At 41.8% G+C, this 24,210-nt stretch overlaps 1 protein-coding gene across 4 annotated transcripts in view; it reads right to left on the reverse strand.

Moving 5' to 3' along the window:
- Positions 1 to 24,210, reverse strand: part of CHCHD6 (coiled-coil-helix-coiled-coil-helix domain containing 6) — a 115,691-nt gene that overhangs the window by 35,527 nt on the left and 55,954 nt on the right. For all 4 annotated transcript variants that reach the window (XM_054837857.1, XM_054837856.1, XM_054837854.1 and 1 more), the window contains 2 exons: positions 18,033 to 18,103; positions 2,074 to 2,209 (listed from right to left, as the gene is read on the reverse strand). In XM_054837857.1, the coding sequence (XP_054693832.1) occupies positions 2,074 to 2,209; positions 18,033 to 18,103 (207 nt within the window). The remainder of the gene's footprint in view (positions 1 to 2,073; positions 2,210 to 18,032; positions 18,104 to 24,210) is intronic.

The following is a 24,210-nucleotide window of genomic DNA, read 5'->3' on the forward strand; positions in this document are numbered from 1 at the left end:
CAGCTTGTGATTGCTACATATATCTCAGGAGTCAGAAGACTCAGTAAGAGCAGTGAGGTAAGTTGTTAGGGCTTGAGCTGTCCTGGGACAAAGGAAACTAGAGAAGGTGGACTGCCTTACGCAAGTTTTGTTTGAATTTGTACTTGCAGAATCCTGTAGCATCTATATCTAGCTACAATGTTTAGTTACCTATTCCTTAGTCTCTCTCGCCCCTTCATAAAACACAGCAAGGAGATTTTCTGCCACATTGTCATCATCCACAGCAAATTAATGTCCTATGCAGTGCTCCTTCCAGGAAGTTTCTATAACAGTGGGGAAAAAAAATCCTAAGTTCACTGAACACTCTGGGAACCAAGACAACCCCCAGTTTTTGGTTTACAAAGAAAACCTACCAAAAAACTCCACCACCACACAAATCCCCCAAAAATCCAAGTTAATAGGATCTTTCACTGCCCTCTGCTGTTACCCGTCATTTAGCTTCCAATTTACTCTTTAATAATGCTGGGCTGGGGCTCAGGGCTGGCAGCATCCCAGCCCCTTTCTCAGGCGGGTTGGAGCCGCAGCTTGCAAATATGCTGAAGTTTAATGCAATCTGTCTTCTTTGGTAATCACATTCCGCCCGCACGGCATGCAATAAAGATGTATTGGTAAATGCATTTGCTAAAGATATACTCCACTGAAAAGGCTACAAGCCTGATTTACAGGAGGCAAAGAGGAAGCATCAGGTAACGGAGGCTGGCAATGGATGCGCCAATGCTCTGTGCACAGCAACAGAGGGCATGGATTGTGCAGCGGCAGCACAGGCACTGCTTTACTTTAAAGCTGAGAAAGAAAAAGAAACCACACGTTTTGGGAGCTGGGGACTTTAAAGATATCAGAGAAAAGCCCTTTCCCTGGCAGCTTTAACCTTGCTGATTTGCAGACATACAAAGACCTTCTTTGTAAACAGGAAGGAAAAAAATTCCACTAGGACTAGCAACAACATTTGGTCTAATATATCCTGACAATTTTCCCATCTCCTTCTGTCGGGCTGCTTCTGGGAGCCGGCTGGCAGCTTGTTTCATGTTATACTTAAATCAGGCATACAGCTTCCCCTCACAATGCTAATGCGACAGAGAAAGACTGCTTCTGTGAAATCTCTTCCTCTCCCCCACTCTTTGCATTAGTAATCCTATGAGAGGGGTCTCAGTTTTCTATTCCCAGAAGGCTCCATCCTTTTCCCCAAATTCACCTTACTATAGTCTCAGCACCTTTTGGAGAATTCTCTACCCCTCCATACAAAAAAACCCGAAAGCTTGCCGTTGAGGGATACCTGACCTGAATTATCACATGGGGAACAGCATCCTTTACACTCCAGACATCCCAAGCAGCAGTTTATGCCTTACCATTCACTTTTCCCAAGACTCTATCCTAGTTGTAATGTCCAATTACTTCATTTTTCTTTTCTCTTTCACTTGTTTCAACAGCCAGAAATTCTTCCAAGCAGCCACTGTCCTAAGGCATCAACAGAATCTGCTAGGGCTCGTATCTCTGAATGAAGATCCATAAGGCTTGCTGGCTCCCCGGCACAAGACAAACAGCTTTTAGGAGTGTGCAATTTTCTTAAGAGGCAGCAGCTCTGCCCAGTAAAGAAGCTTTTCTGATGCACCATGAAAGGAAGCAAGACCTCCAATTGCGAAGTCCCATAACAGGAGGATGTTTAGAGCCCGTGCAAAATGTTGCCAACATTGGCAAAATGGATTTGCCTATCATTTGCAGAATACGGCATCCAAGAAGGCAAAACTTGGGAAAACTATTGTGATTGACTTTGAAACCTAGAAGCATCAGTGCTACTGTTTGGTGGCAGCTCAGTGTAACAGGACCCACTGATGGGAGTGAAGCTGGGACATACCACAGTGTGACTGGAAAATGCAGAATGAATGTGGGAAAACGGATCCGAAAGAAAAATTGTCTCCTACGAACATTGCCATTTGACTAACAGATACTACAGATCTCAGAAATACTTCCCAGAAGAAAACATCATGCAAAACAAAAGAGGAAAGCCACCAAGTACAACAGGAAAGCTTTTGTTACCTTCTGAGCTGCACTAACACAGCGCTGATACTCCTTAGCCAGCTCCGAGCATTTGAGCACTTCACGTTTGTTTTCTTGGTAGCACTTCAGAATTTGAGACTGCAGGCTTGCACAGACAGGATCAGTGTTCCTCCTCCTGCAGGGAAAACAAGCACAGAAAGATGTGTGAAGAGGAGCTTTCACCCACTTACTACCACTTTACCAGTGACACACATATTAATCTTGTGTTGAAGTCGTCTAGTCCTAATAGAGAAACTAGTGGGAGCAGCAATCACCAAAGTGGGTCAAATGACCAATGGTGTCTTTCAGCTGAAAAGTCCAGAGTACTTAGCAGAAAGAAGGAACATGTTCTTTCTAAGCAGTTTTACCCTTAGATAAAACATCATCTCTCCTCTACAGTCGGGGGTGGGGGGGGGGTGGGGAAATCAATTCCAAGAGGTTCAATGATTTCCCCAACTCACATTGGAAATCTTTGGCAGAACTCAGGAACCCTGGCTGGGCCTGCACTAGATTGTAACAGTCTGACAAGGAACTGAACAGACTTGTTGAATAAGCCGCCTTGATCTATTGAATTCTCATCTATTTATACACTTCAAAAAATCCAACATGGTTGGAAGCACTGCAATTCTCCTAGAGACTAGAAAAAAAAGGAATAATAGCAAGACCAGATATCTGTTTCTTTGTATTTCTGAAGCAATTAGTACTCATACCCTGTAAGTGGCATTGACAGCTACCCAAGAACAATTAGGGATGATGTTCTTATACTCTAATGTGCATGTGTACATATGGCACATCAGCAACAGTACCAATAAAGGGGAAGGTCGTTGTAAAACAATACCAGCAACAATGGCACAAACACAGTAACAACAGTATCATCAGCTGCACAGACAGGCAGACACAAATTGCAGGAATTTGCAGCACAATTGCCATGGTATGTTTTACCAGAGAAAAAGAGAACGTATGCTTAGGTGTAGCAATCCTCAGATGACGCTTCCTAAGCCGTAAATCCATTTAATTCCTTGCATTTTCTGCCCCAACATGCTTAGAGAGATTTGTGCCCAAATATCAAATGCACCTCTCCCTTCCAAAGCACTCAATGCTACAGACATTAAGGCCATGCTATGATGTATTCATTTCCGCAGTAACAACAACAGGTAGTCATTCAGCAACAGGGCTTCATTAACCATACAGGAAGAAAACATGACCTGTTCCTGGGCATGTCTCATTCTCTCAGGTGGAACAGATGTCTAAGAAACATGAAATTTTAAACCAAGATCTTCTTAAAAGCTTTTGGAGAGTTCAGAGATGAATTTCCAAGTCATGCTCATTTTTGTAAGGTGCTTAGGAAGGCAAGCGACAGGGTCAAAAAAACCCAAAAAACCAAAAACTGTCCTTTCCCTCTCAGCACCCTGGTTGCTCCCTCTAAACAGTCCGGTTGAGACATACTCCAAGTGATACTTCTTCATTCCTCAGTCCTACTGCCATCATACATGGACAGTAACACTATGACAGCCACATTCTAAAACAGTTTGGATCAGAAACCACCACAAACACTACAGAGACAACTTCACCTCTTCACTGATCTTACAGCTTTTAGAAGAAACTTATTTCATGCACAGTCCCTAGAGGCTAGTGTGCATTTCTAATTTCTATGTTCTACAGCAAATCACCTTTAAAGCCTCTAAAAATCCATATTCTAAAAAAATCTTCAAATTTTGGAATAGAAAAGAACCCAGGGAGAGCTTCAGAAACTCATAATGTTGGCATTTTGCTTTGTCACTAACTTTAATATCACTCTAATCAAATCAGCGAGACTGTGGAAACGATACCAAACAATACCAGGTCAGGAAATACCACCAAATCCCTCAATTCATTGAAAAAGTTAAGACTTTTAAAATTAGGTTTTTTAAACTCAGCCATGTTAAACTGAAGGGCATTTTGTAATTTTCATGCAGAGAGTTGGAAGAGCAAAAAGGTACAGCATGCCACAAACCAGTCTGTATTCATCTGAACTGAACAATACAGTACAAACATCTCAGAAATACTTAGAAGAATGCCGACAATGGTAACCTCAAGCATGGAGGAATCACGCCTTTTTTTCCACCTGTTCCTTCACTGTCCCTTCTACAGCATCAGTCTTCATTGCCTAGAGTAAATATAAAGCTAGGACCAGTAAATATAAAGCTAGGACCCATCTGTGGGCCCAGACAGCAGTGCAAAGTCCACAGCCCTGTTCTTTAGGAGACACCTTGCTGCTCAGCCCACAGCACAGAGGTCTATTCAAAAGCCACATAGGGCTATTTAAAAGCCACACAGCAGTGAGTGAGAAGCCACAGAGTGAGTGTTGCTGCCTGAAGCCTACCAGAGGCGAGGGATCAATCAGCACAGAATGGCATGCATTGCCGAGCGAGTACCTGAATCAGTGTTCATACATGTCACTTCCCACAACATGGAGAGGATTTATTTGGTACCTGGTACCGAGAATCATAACAAGGATATTCTCCTTTATTTCTTCAAAATAAAATCTCAAACTGTGGTTATGCATCAATTGCACCAGCTTCTCAAAACAGATTTAGAGAAACTAGTCAACACAACGCAAAGTTGGTTAAGGTAATTATCAATACAAATTACACAAACCAATATATTAGTGCAGTCACAAGTGACCTGGAAACTCAACAGAACCAGTTAAATCCCACTGAGAATGACATTTCAATTTGGAGCGGGAAGCTAGCACTGCTTGGGACATAACTGTCACTGTGCCCCACCATGCAGTGTGATCTATGAAATGAAGGGACAAGAAGTAGATGTGAGCTCACTGTAAGGAAGCATATCCTGCAGAGTCCAGGAGTACACAAGTCACTCACGTCCAGCAGACTAGTTCTGGTATCCATCTGGACTGAAAAACAGCATCTGAACTGCTTTAGTGAACAATTGCTTGTGGAGCTTTCCTCCCCACACAGCAACCACTACTCCCGTCCTATCTGACTCAAAGGGATGCCATTCTCCTGCTCACATTAACTCTCTTAACTTCAGGTTGCAAGATTTCCACGCAAGTGTAAACTACAGCCCTATACACCAGTGGCACCTTACAGTTGTCTGGCTTTACTCATTGTACATATCTGAAAGCAAAAGGAATTAAACATGAAAAACCTGATGGAGACCAGCAGCGTCAAATTACAAACGTCTCTGTTGAGAGCAATGGCATGCTGATTTCCAAAGGAAGTAGACCTCCGTCAACTATCTCCCTTCAACCTTAGCTCAGCTCAAGGCTGTTGGCACTAAGTAACCTTTAGAAAAATCTGTCTTCTGGACACTCCACTCCTCTTGGTAAACATCTGTTTGAAGGTTTTTATTATTATTTCTTAAACAATGACGGGGAAGGAACATGGTGGAGCAGAGATGAGGTTTGAATACATAAAGAGAAGACGAGCATGCTTTGACCTTTCATCTAAAATGGGTCACAGTTTTCAGCATAATATGCTACCACCAAAAAAGATAGACAATTAGCCTCTGTCTAAAAGAAAACGTTTTGCGATTGCTACCACTATTATCAAAACAGATGTAAGAGGTTCATTTATAGCAGCCAGGAAAAAGGCAAGAGAGAAGGGCTGGGAGGGGCTACGACAATACCCATGGACCGGCGAGTATGAGAGATGAGCTCTGACGATACCTTGGAAATAATTGCAGGACATGCAGAATACAAAAGATTAAACAAATAACACACACGCTCATCTGTTTAAAGGAAGAGGAAAGAAGAAAAGGTAAGTGGGAAAAAGGAATGGATGAATCTAGAAGTAAAACTCATTAGCACTGTGTCCCCCCCATCATACTGGGGAAAGAAACCTTTGCCTCACCACTGTTCAGTGGGAAGGAAGGCTACGTACGTATGAAATCCATGACTTCAGATCTTCCTCTCCCCCTCCCATGGAGGGATCTAAATCAGGTCTTTGTCTGGAAAAGAAGGGAGAGGTTTTCTTAAACTGAAACAAAGGGCATCCTTCTCTCTGCTATCCCTTGAGGTAAGACAGAACGAGCGTGATCTTGCTGCATTTTGACACACTGAGAGTTACCAAATCCTCTCTATCACTGCGTATTCCCTTTACTTTATTTAATAAATGAAATCTCATCAACTTATCCTTCTTCTATTATCACTGCTGACATCAATCTGATAATATTGGCTTGGCGTGGAATCGTGCTATTATATGTCCTCTTGATATTTAATTTAAGAGAAACGTCTGCAGTGGGGTGAATATGTGAAGCAAGCTTTTTATTACTGGCAGCAGTAAGGACGCTGGGAGTGAATTAGACATTCATCTTAGTCAGGGCCAATCTAGTGGCTCAGAAGAGGTTTTCTTCTTAACCCTCTCCTAACTGCTCAATAGCGGCAGGTAACGGCTGCTCCAGTCAATAACTGCATTCATTTGTCTTGGCAAATTCATTTCTACATGGATATAAACCCCACAAAGAAGTGCTGAGCGTCTAGGAGGTTAAAGCAAGGTTCTTAGAGAATTTCCATCATAAGGTCTGTGATAGTAGTAAGAGTGCCAGGCTAAATGTCCATCAATTAATCAAGAAGCAACACAGCTTCCAAAGACAAACACACAAACTTACTGCAAGAAACAATTAAGGCAGTATCATCAGAACACAGATCCCACAGGTTTCAAACACAGCACAATGGCTACTAGCTAGTTGCTGCTGTCAGGTTCCCTTTTTGGAAGAATAATTATGGACACAGTATTGGAAAGCAAGGGAAAACTGGAAGATGTGTATGCATTTGCTAGTCCTTCCACCCAACTGAAAAATCAACTAGCCAAGAGGAGATACAACTTTAATACTTTAGGACTTGGCAGCTCTTTAGACTAGTGCAAAAATCAGTAACTCCCCATGGGGAGTACCACATCATCACTTGGCTTTACTGGGTAGAACCGCAATTCCAGATGGAGTTAAAAGCAAGATCCTCTTTTTACCTTTTACACTGGGAAACCTTTCAGGCTGAGAAGAAACTCAAGATAGAGACTGATGGTATCTAAACCTAGACATTTAGAGACCTCTGTTCAGAAAGTGGAAAACAAAGACACACAGGGTCCCTTGTGTAAGCCAACTTTAGAGTAGCTGGCTCCAGTATACAGCTGCAAGCAGCAACTGAAATGGGGCAGCAACCTGGAATTCCCTGCAGGCTGCAAAATCCAACAACTGGATTAGCTGCTTTCCGTTGCATTATTTGACTAAGACCAGTGTCTCAGCTAACTTGAGCAAACCACATTAGTCACCACTGTCACTACAGTGCAGACAGCCTCAGAGGTCAGCAATGAGGTGCACAGGCAGCACTGCGAGCAAAACCCAGGGCACACGGCAGCAGCTTCTGTATGTCAGGAATGAATCAGAGACGCGTCATATAGTTGGTTAGCATGTTTCTATATATCCAGGGTACATTATGTGCATTTCAGACTAAGATGCTTTGGTCACATAAATGTGGTGTGCTGCCATGCTGTACTGTACATATATATAAACCGATAAGTGGTTAACTGACCTGTAAAACTGCATTCTCCCTTGGGTAGCAGTTGGCTCTGATGGCTTCTCTTTAACATGTCAGAAAAATAACTCCAGACAGATGCAATACACAGCACATAGAAAGGTTCCATCCTCTCTCATTATTGCATCCTTGACATTTACAGCAGAAAATTAAACACAATCGAAGCATTTCATTCACATATAACAAACTCATCAGCACAGACCAAACAGCCAGGAAAGCTAACTTTCAGCACAGGCTGCAGGACGCTGCCCTATCACAAAGCAAACGCTATGGCCTCGCTACAACCTATGGGATTCCCTGATCCTGCACGTCAGCTTGATAACGTGGCTTGAATGAAAGAGGGAAAAGTCACGTTGCAGCTGTTTGGCAACAGAAATGAGAGACGGAAGAAGCTTAATAGATTATCCAAAAGTCTACTAAAAATTCAGTAATATTTAAGCTACATAACCTAGCACAGTGTAAACAAACTGCATGCCTCATGAGGATAAACTAATGTGATCAGGAAGGAAATATTTCTGATCAGCCTCATGTATTCAAAACACTGCTCATCAGGCTTTGCCACTGATCTGGATGAAATACAAGGATTGTAGAAGTAACATACTGTGTAGAGCAAGAGGGGATGGACTAAAATAAAAGGTTAAACCTCAGGACAATTTTCACGAGAATAAGGGTATACCTCCAAATTTCAGCTGAAGCAGTTGTATTCCTGTTTAAATCCTTCCCATATGCCTGGTCACATTGTCTGTCTACAGCATGCTCCTGCAGAGCTGTAGTGTTTCCCCTCTCTCTTTCTCCCCCTTGACAGCTGCATTTCAATAACCGGTGACCCGATTCTCTTTTTCCCTACCTTGTCCAAGGAAGTGCCTAATGAATGCATATTTATGAAGTACTATGAGTTTCTGGGTGACTCTGTGATCCTACAAAATTTGTCACTCGAGTACTTCCCAATCTCCATTCCTGTTTTGACAGCTTGTTTGAAGCTGCCACACGATCCCCACTGCAATTCGTGCACTCAGTGCACCCTTGTCCTTTCCAGGACAGATACCTCCTTTCCTTCTCATCACAGACACCCAGAAGCTGTTCTGAAATCTTCTCCTGTGTCAGTAATTAGATTCTATCACCAAGAACAAAAGTTAACACAAGTGTCCAAATCTCAAGTGTCAGCAACTTGTTGTGTCACTGCACTGTATTCAGTGAAAACAGCCTGACCCAGCCACAGTTTCTTCATCAAACAAAAAAACCCCAAAACCAAACTCTAAAACATATGAAGTGGAGAATAACTAATATAGCAGTTTTCTGTAACAACCTCTAATTTTGGAAATCTAACAACAATCTCTCCATTTCAGAGATAAAATTGATGTAAAGAGATTGCGTGACCCATCCAATGCTGGTTCCAGCTCTCTATCTTACTTACTCCGATGTATCACAAATTCTTCTGTCTTCCTACGTGGTTTATCCTCACACACAGGCGGTCATTTCCCATTTGACCCATGGGTCATCCTAAAATACTTTGATTTATACCTCATTGTGCTTAGCCAAATGCAGTTTCAACCAAATTTAACTGGCTTCCTTAGCATCTCATAAGCAGCAGGCACTGGGGCTTTGGTGGTGGGCTGTGGGTCTTGCGGGAGGAGGAGCGTAGCAATATGCCAAAAAATGTACAAAACCATATAAAATTAAATGATCCCTATCCCACTGAACCTGCAAATGCAATAACTAATCATCCCTATTAGCATTCTGCACAGCAGATGGTAAGCGGTTTGGAATAATGAGAGACTTTTCCCCACAAGTGGATAATTCCAATGTACATTTGGATGTAAATTCTTTACTGATTATGATGGTAGAATACTGAGTTATGAGAAACTGCCAGTTTGGAAGATGAAAGGAAAAACTACTGCCTCCTCCTTCACTTGCCAAGAGATACAGAAGTTAACAGAACTGGATCTCCTGCCCACAAAGCCATGCACCATTTTTTCCAAAGATGCCAAGCTACTAAAAGTTGACTAGCAAAGATGAAGAGCCTAAAGTTAGCAGCAAAACGGTCTCTGGAAGCCAAGCAGGAATGAGTCAGAATCTTGTTGCTGGAAGGAGTTCTCTGAATCAGAAAGGAAGCTGGCTCAGCTCCCACAAGGCAGAAAAGCAATATAGCAAGCAATAACTGAATCTGAAAACAACACACAGCCCAACAAGTGACCCGAATAGGGATTTTCTTTCTTCAGATAAAAACAATATCTAAAAACTGGTTAAGAACTCAGGTCAGGAAAGGAATGCATGCAGCTTACAGAATGCATGCGGCACTGGCCCTAAGAATATATGGGTTGTGGTAGTGCTATAATGTCTGGGAGTTACCTGGGGAACTGCCTGCTGGGAGAATCCTGGGCCCATATTCTTTGTTGGTCTATTAAACCCTGCCCCAAAAAGTATTTTAAAGAAAGTAACTGAAGATGTGATATGCTGATTTCATATAACCACAAGACATGAGGGACAGACAGGTTCACTAAATTTTTCCTATGTGAAATGATCTCGTAATGATGTCAGACTGCTAACAAAATGTTCTTTTTAAAAGAAAGCCCTGACCACTCATTTGAACAGCAGTTACTTTTCTAAAATGCCACTAAGTGCTGTACCAGGTCCCTACAGTTTACACCAGACTACACAAAGGGCTATCAGTGACGGACAAAAATATGAGTCCATCAGTATATTCTGTACTGACAGAGTGGCACATCCTACTAAAGATGCGGAAACAACTTTTAAGAGAAGAATGAAGCTGCCAGTATTAAAGTTCAGGTGGGATCTGAAGCTAAACATTCACCTTATTAAAAAAATCCCCTTTATTCTGCCCACATGCTCTAATCTTCAGAACCACAGTGCCCCCTTTTACCACGCTGTGCAATTTGCCGAGTACTGACTCAGCAAGATCCCCATTAAGCAGCTACTCATCCCCCAGAGAACACCAGTAACGGTGCTTTCAAAGAACACGCACAAAGCCTTGAAGTCTGTTTTGTGGGGGGAGGGTAGGATTTTTTTTCTTTTTTATTTTTAAATAAATATTATAATTTCAAGAAGTCCTCAGAGAATTGAAAAAATCCTTATAGAAAATAATTTAGATAACATGGCTTTGAGTTTGGAGAAGAGCACGTGAAATATCTTGGGTGAGTTAACGAGAGCCATGCCTACCTGAGGCTGCTCCATCATGGTGTTAGTGGCACTCACAGTCAGCGCAGCGCTGAAAAGTTCTCTCAAAAGAAATAATATTCATTCCTGAACAAGCAAGTGCTCCTGTCTTCCAAATACCACTTTTCTGGGCCAATTAGGTATGACTGTGGTTGGTGTGGTATGTGTATGTCCCAGGCAGGCAGGCAAGAGATACCTCCAGGACTAACAAGGAAAAGAAAAGGATAGGAAGGAAGAACCAACCCCAACCAATCCCCTCATAGTAGGCTGAGTTCCACCAGATCTTGAGACTCCAAAATGCTATTGGGACCTCATAGCCTAGAAACCTATTTTATCAGAGTAACTTCAGGAACTATCAAAATCACATCAAATAAATAATAAAGTCATCAAAGCCCGGTCTGATGAAAGAGATGTTTTTTCTTTCCCTTTATAAGGGAGGAAAGGACCTCAACGTCTCATCAGCCAGCACTGAACACCACCAACTTCCTCCGTGCAGATGGATCACCACGATGGAAGATGTCTACAGCTGTCCTGCCACAGTCCTTATTTCCTCAAAAGGCTGAGATACAGAAGCTCTGACCTACAGAACAAACTTTCTCTCCACAAATTTCCCCCCCGGTACTTGCCTTTGGTCTCTCCTATCATCCCATCATCACTCCAGGAGGATACTCTGACTCAACGGTAAGTAAAGACATTTTTCACAGCACATATAATCCCGAATCAGGAATACAATTATTGTTCAAAATAGCAACATTGCCCTTGAAATCAGTTGCTACTGAATTAATGACCAGATTGTTAGGAGTGTTACCTCAACTTTGCCTTAGGCTGCTAATTAGCAAACAAATCATTAATTCACTGGCAACAAGTGGTTTCTCAGGCATTATTGCTCCTGACATGTTTAATTCACCACTCTTTTTGGAAAGCTTCCCCAGACAACTTTAACCTCAGTCCTCTACAAATCCACCCCATGTCACTGCCACCAGCACACTATACAACACACACGCTGGAACACAGAGGCAGAAAAACACTTCAGGAATAAGCTGAGTAGGATCATCAATTAATATTCACAATACCTTTCCCAATTCAAGCCAAGGGTGGTGGTGGGGACGACCAAAGGCACAAGAAGTTCTGGACTTTGGCATGGACCAATCATTACATCTAAACACACAACAAAATACTATGAAACCTAGAGAAACCTTGCTTCCACCAAGGAACACAGTGGAATATGTAATTTCCAATCTGAGGACAGAGATCTGCTTGTATTTTCACTGCGTTCCCCATGACAAAGAGCTTTGAACTATTTCACATACTCTGATGCACAAAGTATGTCTGAGGTTTGTTTTAACAGCTGCACAAATATCCATGCTTTTGAAAACAATCTGCATTTGGCCTGCCAACAAACCCTGATCTAAGGGTTTTATAATGGCAACATTACTACAGAATACAAGTGCTTTCCATGTAAAAATCGATAGCAATAGAAACATGCCTAATAACCTACATGGCATCTTTGGCACCTCTTCCTTTGCTATTCCAGTCTTTGCTATTCAGGTCTTATTTTATAAATTCCCAAGTTCTACTAATGTACCTTTGAAGAAATGCTCTTGCAATTTTGAAAAGATGTATTAATATTTTATACCAGTTTTTCAGCACTAACAGAACTGCAATCTCAGTTCATTGGACTGATTTATTAGTCATCCCTCATCATGCATGAGAGGAAAGACGATATGTGAACACTAGATTAGAACATCATTTTATTAACTGGGCAAAAGGAAAGTCTTATTTAGAACCAGCATCTTAGTAATCCCCAAGAAGTGAACTTCAGAAAAAAGATTGACAGCTTGTATAAAGTGTACAATCTAATAAATTTTCAAGATTTAAAATTCAGTTCAAAAAAGAATAATCTGGCCCAAATGGAATATTTACACAAATTCGTTACACATATTTGACTTCTATTACCACATACCATATTCCTAAAGTAGTAGGGGAGCATACCTTGCTTGGAAATCAATGTATTGGTACAAACAGTTGCTTAACAACGGGCCTTCCAGAATTCATAAAGAAAATGTTTACACGATAATGTAAATGAGTGAAAATCTTTGTGAAGCAGAACTAAACATGATCATGAAGTTGTTCTTTCAGTAAAATTCACACCATGTAAAATGACACAACATCAAAAGTGAACCCATCTACTCTTTTACCTTCTTTTGAAATAACTTTCAGGAAACTCCTGCCTTATAGTGTCTTACAGCAATATTCCAATTTCCTTACTAAAAGCAACTTTATAAAAGTGAGAAACAGCAAAGCTTTGACTAATAACCATCTCTTTATTTAAAGATTACATGAAATAGACTCAGCAGACAGAAGCAGGAACAGCTAACACAAACCAAGCAGTGGGGGAAGAACAGGACTGGGATGGAGGCAAACCATTTTTTTGTGACGGTATCATCATTGCAGGGCACGAAAGCACTATGTTGAGATAAGGCTGGGGATGAGCTCCCAGCAGTAATCAGTCTTTTATTCCTGAAAACTCTTAAATCCCTATTGCAGAGACTCTTAATTTCAACACTGAGTTAATCATTTATCTAATCTAATGATAGAGAAACCCCAGAGCAATTTTGTTTAAAAGCTATGATGTCTTTACCCTTCTTCTCCTTGGGCTTCACGACTGTCCACATAGTAACTATTTCAGAGCTCAACTCCTGGGCACATACCTCTGTTGAAACACCTGAGGCCTCATAGTAGATTTTAAGATTAATATACCCAAGTATCACCACACACCTATCTTATAAACTTTCTAGATCTACACAAACAAGGAAAAAAAAAAGGCAGTTCCTCTAGGTTCCAGTTAGCATTGCTAGTTTAATTCAGGGGCCATCAGCCTCATAAAGTTTTGTGCAATTCAATAAAACTTTCATTGCCATGAGTACTGAAAGCAAGCCATAAATTTCCCATTCCCAGCAGACAGTCCATCTATGAACTTTCTTGCCCTACCCCCACTGAGTCAGTGTGCTTCTCTACTCCACCTTCAGCCCAGGAGGATGCTTGCCAGTTTCTCTAACGTAATCACCTTAAATACTCATGTCCATTAAGTTTAAAGATCTTCGGACCATTAAATGGAACTCTTAGATACGAAGTCCCATACGGAGTAAATCTCCTTGGCAGTTTCTCCATTGGAAAGCTGCCTTGGATTCAAGGCTGATCTCTATCAGGATAAGATACCGACGTTCTTTATGTACTCCTTGATAACAGCGCAAAGCATATGCAGTCCTCTCAGCACAACATGCAAAGCAACACAGCCATGGGTAAGCAGCTTCAGAAACAGTTCTGCAAACTACAAGGTGATCTCGGAGAGAAACTTGGCTTCAGAACAATTTTATCTTTTAACAGCTTCCTAATCCCCTCACCCCACTCCTGCAGCTTTACCTTTTAGAGAGTCACACCCCCACCCATGCCAATTCTTGCATCCAAATTTAACAACTACAAAAATAAAATAAAATAAAAACTCGATAAGACAACCTTAACAAAAGAAAATAAATCAAATTTTTTTAAAAAAAACAGCATTTCGAGGATAAATCTAGAGTGCCGGCGCTAAGCCATAACCTCTTTACTGATGTTTTTTTCCTTCCCCTTAACAGATTCAGGGACTGTAATAACATTTAATCCTCAGAAGCTAATCTAAATGTAACACTCAAAAGAAGACAAAAGCAACGCAACAGAAAAAAAATTTGGCCACTGCCTTTTGGGAGTGCTGCTTTATCCCCGGAGCGAGTGCATTAATAGAGCTTGGAATGAAATGCCATTTTATTCTCTGTAGCGGGGAGGGGATTAGCAAGTTGTCTTCTCTAAACCCAGTCTGAGTCATGGCTCTATGAACACTGAGAAAAGGATGTGGAACGAAGTGAAGGGCGGGGAGCACTGGCTTTTTATTTACACGCTTCTTCCTTTGTGGGTGGTTACTGATGTGCACAGTTTGCTAAACAGGGAAGGAAAGGGGAAGAGAGTTCTAGGTCCCCAGACTTTAATCCTGTTGGTTAACAAAAGAGAAAAATAATAATGCACCAATTATAACAACATCACTGAGACAATATGTCCGTGGCAACTGTCCAATTCACCACAGCATGTAAGCAACAAGGGCAAGTTGCTTAAGGCGCTGAAAGCTGCGCCGAGTGGTTTCACGTTGCTAGGATCTTCTTCCTGGGAGAAAGAAACAGGTTGGGCAGAGCCCAGAACAAAGAAGGAGACACCGTGGTAGGAGGAACGCGGAGACAGGAACAGGCTGAGTTCAGGTGAAGAAATGAGGAATAAAGCCCATTGCACAAGTCAGGCCACGCAGGCATCAAGCCTAGCATCCTACCTTGAAGGAGAAAGCAGGAGCTAATGACTGTGTCAGTGATTTAACACGAAGCTCAGCACTAAGCACTTCTGTTTCTATACAAAGGGAGATAGGAAAGTTTACCTGCCTACCTTGCAGGCATGCTGTGAGGGGTCACTGGTAGAAAGCTTGTACAATATTCCTAAACCCTGCAACACTTGATAATCACTAAGGAGAAGAAATAGTCCATGGAACACTTGACCACTTGTGCAGAGCTGCAAGTGTTGATAACAGAATTACAGAAGTCAATAAATGCCAAGAAAACACTGAGGTTTTGTTTCAGATATTACTTGTCTTTGCCTCAACATGGATGCTGAAAAACAGGGTACTCGCTGTGGAAACAGCCCCAGCTCTGTTCCCCTCCTCCTCCATCAGCTATGCTGATATACAATGGCAAAAGACAACAACTATAGGGTAGATTGGTCTCACAAGGCACAAGTGCCAGGGGCAGGTCAAAAAGTTCACAGTGAAACCAGGATAATACAAGCTAGGGAAGAGATGCTGTGGGAAGGAGATGCACTCTCTGCAGATGGAGGAAAGTGCCAGTCCTGGCTTCCTTGAGTTACACGAGCTGCCACAGTCCAGCACTGGAAGCAGGTAGACCTGCACTTCATTCACACTTTGGCTATATTCCAGTTCCTGTAATTTTGCTGGAGTGTCAGTTTATTCCTGCTAACCAAGCTACTAAATCTGCATAAATCAGTCTTACCTATCTTAGCACTTACTGAGCTCGTACGTCTAATATGAAAGCACAAAACAGGACGAGCAAACTATTTTTTCCACTGAAGTCACAGGATCTTGTAATTTACTACCATAAACAGGCTGTAGAAAGACTTGATGTACAACACCTAACAAGAGGACCTCACAACATGCAGACTTCAAGTTCTACAAATGAAGCATGAATGCCAATGCATGAAGTTGCCCCGACCCTGTCCCAGCCTTATGACCCACACGAGGCATGTGCACTCTTTAACAGCGTGTTGTACACCGAGACAACAATCCCAAAAAGGATCGCTGCATGCTGCTGTAAGAGATGCGTACGCGGCTGGCTGATGGGGCAAAGCCATGGTTCTTCCCACATGTACAATTATCAAAGGGCATTATCGATCCCAGATCATGCGCTCCAACACACAGGTCAGTGCAATCCTGACTATTGCTGGCAATTTCTACTGTAAAGAAATAGAAAGTTCACCTTCTCCCTCAGTTTCACTAGTGCCACACAGCTTGTCCCTTCTCAAGGCATTCCCCAGCCATGTTATCTCTTCATACAAAATTCACATTAGGGCAGGCGTCTCTTTCGCCTGCAAGGAAGACAGCCTAAGGAATCTGACCCTTATGATGGCTCAAGTTGGTATGGCCTTCAAATAGAAGGGCATTGTACAATAAGGCCAGAAGCCAGGGACTGGCAAATGACGAATGCTCAAAGAAAAGGGGAAGAAACCCCTAAGAGACCATAAACACATTTTCTAAATCTCGAAAGAAAGAAGGCATTAGCATTTGCATTGGTCTCGGCCACTAACATCTATGAGAAATGGGTGCATTACTAGAGTTTCCTACTTTGGCAGACTTCGTCTCCACAAGAAACAGAAGAGACCAAATGAAACGGAAACCTCAGGAACGAAACTTCAGACTACTATAAAAAATGGGTTAGTTACAGTCTGTAACAGCAAGTAAAGAACATCACCCAAGGTCCCAATCTCTTTACAAAGTCACAAGGATAAATCATTGCTACATGTGTTCTCAACAACTGATCGCATATCTGCAGAAGCAAATCAAAGAAAAGACTGAACTGATCAAAGACTGTCAGAACTTTATGTCCTATGAATTTTTAAAATTTTATTTAAAAACAGAATTTAGAATTCTACTATGGAAAACTGCATGAAAATACACGCAATGTGTTAGCTGCCTTGTTTTGGCTTCTTTAGCAACTTATTGCTTGACTGTCCAAACAAAAATGTGAAATTACAACAGGTTATGTGATGCTTTGGCAGCCAAACATAATTTTAAATAAAGACAGCACAATATACTGCACACCCCACTAACATATTCATGACTACTATATTATCTATTTATGCAATTAAGTATCATACAGTCTGGACTGGACCCAACTGGACTACATATGTTGCTACTCCAGTTTACTACATGTTGGCCAACTGTTTACCCAACTGAGATCTGAGTGCTGCTCTTGACAGTGTAATTGGTTTGGACTCATTAATATTAAAGAATTATAGAAAATATTTTTTCTTGGACAGCTGTTAGTGCACGTGGAACAATAAGCTATATAACACTACTGGCAAATACAAATGGAATTTAGACACTAAATATGCTCATGGTAAAAAGACAACATTAAAGGTCTGCTAATTGTGCCAAGGCCAATAAAAAAGGTCATTGCACCCATTCTAAGACAACAGTCATGATAATTACAACTCTATTTTAATTGAAATTTACAGGGCTAAGATTTAGGCTGTTTACCTTTTTCTTCCCTGGGCAATGAAAACTTTAGAAGTGGTGCCATTCTTCCTACTCCCGTGCAGTAGCCCAACGCTGCAATGTATAGGTTCAACACCTTGGGTCAAAGTTTGACCAGATTAAACATGTTCCATTGCCATTTTGAAAACGCTAGTAAAAAATCCTGTTTAATGTGAATTTTCTAAGTCCATGTCTTCTCCCTCATTCTCCCTTGCAAGATGCAACAACTTTGTACTAAATTCTATTAAGCTTGGAACAGAAAGAAAGGATGCTATCTTACAACTCCTCAGCCCCCTAAATACCTGACAGGGGGTAACTTCACACTCCGTTTACAGGAATATGCAGAGGCTACACACAGAGAGTCATGAAATGTAACTGGAACTGCTGAAAAGAACAAAAATGGCTCCTCACTTTATCCACTCCTCCGCCTTGGTGGCTGCCTCCTGGTACTGCTCGGATGTCAGTTTGTAGATCTCTGCATTCTGAAACAAAGAATATAATGCTCAGCTCTAAAATTTAAAGGCATCTCAGATCTTATCCCGTCACAAAGTTATCTTCTATAATTAATAACGATTTCCAACAACAAACAGCATATTCGGTTCAAAGAACACAAAAATGCTTAAAAGTTGATTTTCTTCTCAGTAAAATGCATCAAGGCCGCAACATGTCCTCCATTCCACGCTTCACCTTTGTGAAGGGAAAGAGGGGAAAAAGGTCACTACCAACTAACCGTCAGCTTTGATTATTCCATCTAACCACAAAAACAAGGTGCTTCCAGCACCGAGTTATTTTGAGTCCAGTGTGTTTTGTTCTCTTTTTTCATTAATTGCTGTGAAGGATCTTTTAAGTTACTGACATGCAAGTATCAAAATTGGCTGCTAGCACTGGAAAATCCATTTTACATTTCAGTGCTTCTACTTGCATTACTTATTCTTTAAAATAAAATTATGCAGCCTGTTTCCCTTTTAACAACATCAGGAGGCGTATCAGGTATCAGTTAAGGCACTGCCAAACAGAATCTGGAGTGTCTTGCTGCAGGGCTTAAGAGGTTTGCATTAAATTCTCCTGAGCTTGCACAGAAAGAGTTTTAGTTCACAACTGCTCAGCCGCTGAACATGGAGGATGAATTCCTCCTCTTGGCTGCACTTACAAGCCTCCCAAGCACGAACAGCAGAAGGGAACAGCTGCGTACCCCCAGTGACTTCGTGGCAAGGTCTTGTGTTACTGAACTGCTGATAAAGCTGCTTTAGGTAAAGCCTCTGGACTTTGTACTGAAATAGCTGCAATTGCCTCACTCAAAACTCATCTGCAAGGCCCTCAGTCTGAAAAGGCACATGCAGAAAATATGCAATAATCAATCAAAAAAGTGACAAAATGGTATTGAAAGCGAGGACAGCTATTCATTTAGGGCTGGTTCTAGCTGCTACCTCATCTCTCCCAAAATTTGGTCATTTTATATAGAATACTATTCTTGCTCCTCTTCATTTATTTTCCCATAAATGCAGCTGTGGTCCTGCGCATGATGAGACGACACATATTGTTCAGTGGTTAGAAAAAGGAAAGGACAGATATAACTCAAGTTCTATTAGCGGTTCTGCCACTTGTGCAATCTTGGGCAAGTCACCATTTTCCATCTGCAAGCGAGGGATAACAGCTGCCTGTATCACTGAAGTTGTGTGAAGCTTAGCTAATTGGAAGGTTTATACAGGTTTTCAGAGCCTAGGCTTCAAGGTGCTATATTTAAGCATTTTATCTCTGGTGCCTGAATTTATGTCACATATCGAAAAAACCCACAGAACAGACTTTGCTTTTCCAAACTTTGACCTAGGAGACAGGCTTAAACTGAGAAATCATGGATGAGTAACCACTTCAAAATGCATTTTTGCCAGCAAATTGTCATTAAAGTTTCCATTTACTTACTTGTTACATAACGGTCAAACTTCTATTCTATTAAACCCATTTTACTCCTTCCTATAATGAAAAGTTCAGCTTGTAATGGAGCCTTTTTCTCTGTCCTGTAAACAGACCTCATGACTTTCAGCTCCCTGCTGTTACTTATTCACACATGAAACCACAAGACCTGTGCTTCATTAATTAAATTTGCCATTAAAAATTAAATAATGTGAATAAGTAGATGTAAGCGTTATCTCCATGGGTTTCATAAGTCTCACCGTTTCTCCAATTACTACCCAAGCAATTTTCATATTTCATACTGTCTGATTTCTCAAAGGGACTGGATTTGAGAGATCAACATGAGAGAAAGTGGGAAAGAGAGAAAGCAAGGTAGTAAAATTAAACATTTTTCAGGCAATAGGAAGTAGCCCCGTCAGATACTATTAGCCTGCAGCACTCTGCAGTGAAACAGCAGCAGGAGAGGAAAACAGGAACAAATATGTTGTACGTGAGACCCAGCATGAGGTTGGCATTTAACCCACCTAAAGAAAGAAAAAATAGCCAACAGATTCATTTAGTGGTTGCGTTGTCAATTAAAGCGGTTGTGGCACAACCTTGCCTAGTTTATTAGAGAAAAAGTACAACTGCCCAGTACTACGGTCAGCCCCATCTGCAGCATCAACTACAAACACGAACAAAAATAGCCGGGAAAGAAACCAGTATGAAATAGCTCTGGATCCTAAAGCTGATGAAAAGCAGGCAAGTGAGAACCTGAACAGAAAGGCAAGAATCTCAGCGAGGGAAAGGAGGCGAGGTCTGACCTCAAAGAAACCACAATGCACATGGCACGATGTGAAGATCAAGGAGGGGCACAGAAGACCTTCAACCTGAAGATGAAAGCTGCTGAGTTTTAAAAACAAAAAGGAAACATCTTTGCATGTGATCCAACCTGGCTTCTTGCATTTGAGTCAGACCTCTCTGCTGCCTTCTTCCCCCCTCAAAAACCCTAAAACCCAATGAAGCGGTATTTCCAATGCTATGAATCAGTATCTTTAGATGCTTGCCCAAGTAAGAAAAACAGAGTTTTACCATTTAATCCTGAGTTCATTCAACAGACAGACTGGTTAAACAGGTTTTCCTTGGCCTTTAGGCCTTGGGAAAGTCGGGTTCACTTTTGTCCTAAACATAACTGAGCAACAAATGGGCTAAATGAGCAGCAGACAGGTCTTTCAGCATGGGCACAGTCACGGCAGGATCCGTGATTTGGGGCTTCTACTTACAGAGAATAATTTTCCAAGTATCCTCATCTATACGACTTCAGATGCAAGATCTGCTTCATTTTCAGTATTTTACCCTATCACAGGATGGCAGGGGTTAACGTTCCGATGGCCTACAAAAATCTAGAACTTTACTATAAGGTTGCAAACGAGGAACCAAGCCAGGAACCACTATTGCACTTCCCGCGACTTCAGAGCCACCCACACACCAGGGCTATTCAGCAGGACCAAAGTGTGGAATTTGCACTTGAAAAAGTCTGAGCTGCCTGTAGTCTTAGCAAAGTCCTTTAGCTTCATAAAACGATATTCAGTTGCACAGTAAAAGAGAGAACATTCAACACAAAATTACAAGACATCAACGCCGCTTTTAATTTACTCTCACAATATTTGATGCTTGAGATAAAATGGCAGCTCACAAAGAAACAGTTGAACATGAGACCTCAGCTAATATTAAATAAAGCTCCTGGCAGTCTTAGTTGCAGAAATAAGTTTAAAAACATGACCAAAGGACACCATACAGGCTCAAATAACAAGAGACACAGAAAGAATGAATGAACCACCTAAAATGTTTCACTTCTCTCAATAAAGCTGAGCCTTAGGGGATCCAACTTCAGAACATCAGAGCTTTGTCATATGGGAAGAGAGCTCTCCAGAGAGGACAATCAAACTAAACAAAGAAATGTTAGTTTGAAAGATTTTTCTCTTGCTATTAAATGATGGTTCGTAGCAAATAATAAAAACACTGAAAAGTTATAAAAATACATAACTAGAGCCTAAAGACCAACAGAACCACTTTCTTTTACCCTGCTGCTTTTCTACAACAGATTTGTTGCTACACCCTTGCTCCCCACTCCTCCCAAAACACCCTTACACTAAAAATTCCCCTTCCAAAGGGAACCAATTTTAAAACTTAGAGCTAAATTTGGAGTAATTTAATTCAGCATTCCTCCTTGGCTGCAAACATGCAGAGAAACTCCCAACACTCACTACTACACCTCGCTACACTGCCCAGGCCCTTTCCACAACACATAGCAAAGAAAGTAAGACGACAGAGTTCTCAGGGTTGTTTCAGGAGGGAAAGTAATTGAAACATAAAGAGAAATCCCTGCCAGCTCATTCTCACATTGACATTAAACCACATTCCTTACAACTTCAGTGAAACATGTGCTACTTGCGGTAACACGTAAAACAGAAAACCGAGCAACAGGAGCATGAGGAACTAGAAATTAATCAGATTTTAGGGGAAATTCTTTGTGAGCAGCAGCAGCAAAAACCTGATACTGGGACACAGATTTCTCCATCGGGTTCAGTCTGGGTCAATAGATCAGAAGGTGTTTGGATTTAAAAAAAACACCCAACCACCATCACCACAAGCTATCTTGAGATATTTTGACGCCTCAGAGTATAGAAGCTTGTCAGTGGTCACAGTGCTTAAAGATACAAAGAGGATTAACAGCTGTTGAAATGCTGCCAGCCTAGATGAATGCTAGTGATACCTCTGATGAAACGGAGCAGGCCAGCGGAGGCCTTGACAAATGCTGCAGACGACAGCCAGGGGATTAGATGGTACAATCTGCCTCGCACCTGACAGATGCATTGCTTCGATCCCCTCTCCCGACGTCCATGCTTGCCAGCTTCCAGCAAACCTCCCGCTGTAAGCCCCACTCGAGCCGAAAGGAGCACGAGAGCCAATGCCGCGTGGTGGGGGGAACACACAGTGTGCCCCCACAAGTAGGAAACAAGTAGCAAATTTGGGAGAGAAAAGGGAAAGGGAAGCGGAGATGACTTCTTACGTATCAAATGTCAACTGGGAGACGTTCAAATTCCTCCTTCCAGCTGGTTCTGAAGCCAGAAATAAGACCTCACACTGTCCCGATAAAGCAGCACGACTGTTGCCTGCCCGCACGCCCTTGGGGACGGGGCACACGCACGTGCCCTGGACACAGCTGCTGCCACGAGGAACCGCAGGAAGGTACGGAAAAAGGTGGGGTTAGTGCCGGCTTTGGGAACCGCCTCTGCTTGCAGCAGTGCCTGAGGGAAGCAGAGGGACACTCAGGCACCACACACCTCACCAGGTCGCTGGTTCACACGCACTATAAATCAGGTTGTTCATTCTCATTGCTCAGAAGTCTCATGCAAATGGCTCCTAACAGATTTGAAAAATTACCCCATCTACCTGCACCCCTCCCACAGGTACAGAGGCAGATGAGCTGAACCGATCTGTTCACTGGATGACCGTGTGGATCTGTTAAAGTCAACCTAGACAATCAATCACTGCTATCAACTTTGGTCCAAAACAGGGAGTTTGGGAATTTCAGGACACACTGCAAGAAGCAATCTCTTTACCTCCTGAGCTCGCTCCTCTTGAGTTCCTGCTCAGCCTGTTTGTTGCTATCAGCTAGCATTTATCTAAAAGAGATCATTCATATTTTCTCATTCCTACCAAGCACAAATGCACATAGAAGCCAATTAACAAGGAAGAGAAATATGCATATAAAGCATATCACGAGAGCATAGAAGCCAAGGGTTAAACTGCTTTTATGCGAATTCAAATGTTTTTTCTCAAAAGGTAATAGAGGAAAGATGTAAGCAACTACAAACAGCTTGCTGATACGGAAAAAAGATTTTTTTCAGCCAAAGCCAACTTCTAAACACAGCTCTGTTGTTTGCTGTTCATGTGTGGGTTCATCCACTCCTCCCGCTGAGACCAATAATGAAATGAGAGCATTGAATTTGTGTCATTCTATTCTTTCCTTCGGCAATAAGCTGTGAGATCATAAATTTTGGATTAAGATTCAGAGAAGACAGAAAAAGAGCAATGTCCACAGTAACAACACAGGAAAGTTAAACTAGTCATGGGCAGAAGTATATTCCTGTTGGAACAGATCTTCTCACGACTGCAATATTATCCTGAGTTGAAAGCAAAATATTAATTCTGTATCATATCTAGACAGCTTCTCACAGATTAAATCCTACAAAATACCTATCTCCACAAAACTTGAGGGAGGCAGAGAAGGACCACAGCTGGGTTTATCCTGTGGGTAGCAAGCTAGGCACAAAAAGGTTAAGCTACAGTCCCTAAAGTACAAAGTGAATCAAACAAAGCTACACACCCCAGGACTTCCCAGAACCAGGTCCCACACCAAGATACTCCATCTGGGTGAAAACGGGTTTACAGACCCAGACTGAGATTGCACGCCAGAGTCAGACTGTCTCTATGAAGGTACCCCAGGAAGAGTCCAATTAAAACAGGTACCCCACAGAAAGATGGAATTAAGGAATTCTCCGAAGAGCTGTAAGTTCCTCACTGGAAACATACAGAAAAGCCTCATGTTATCTTCAAGTCAGAAAGACAGCCAACAACAAAGAAATTAGTACTACAAAGGCAATTAAAAGGGGAAGAAAGAGCAAAAAAAAAA

The sequence above is a fragment of the Grus americana genome, chromosome 11 (genome assembly GCF_028858705.1).
Source record: "Grus americana isolate bGruAme1 chromosome 11, bGruAme1.mat, whole genome shotgun sequence".
NCBI lineage: Eukaryota > Metazoa > Chordata > Aves > Gruiformes > Gruidae > Grus > Grus americana.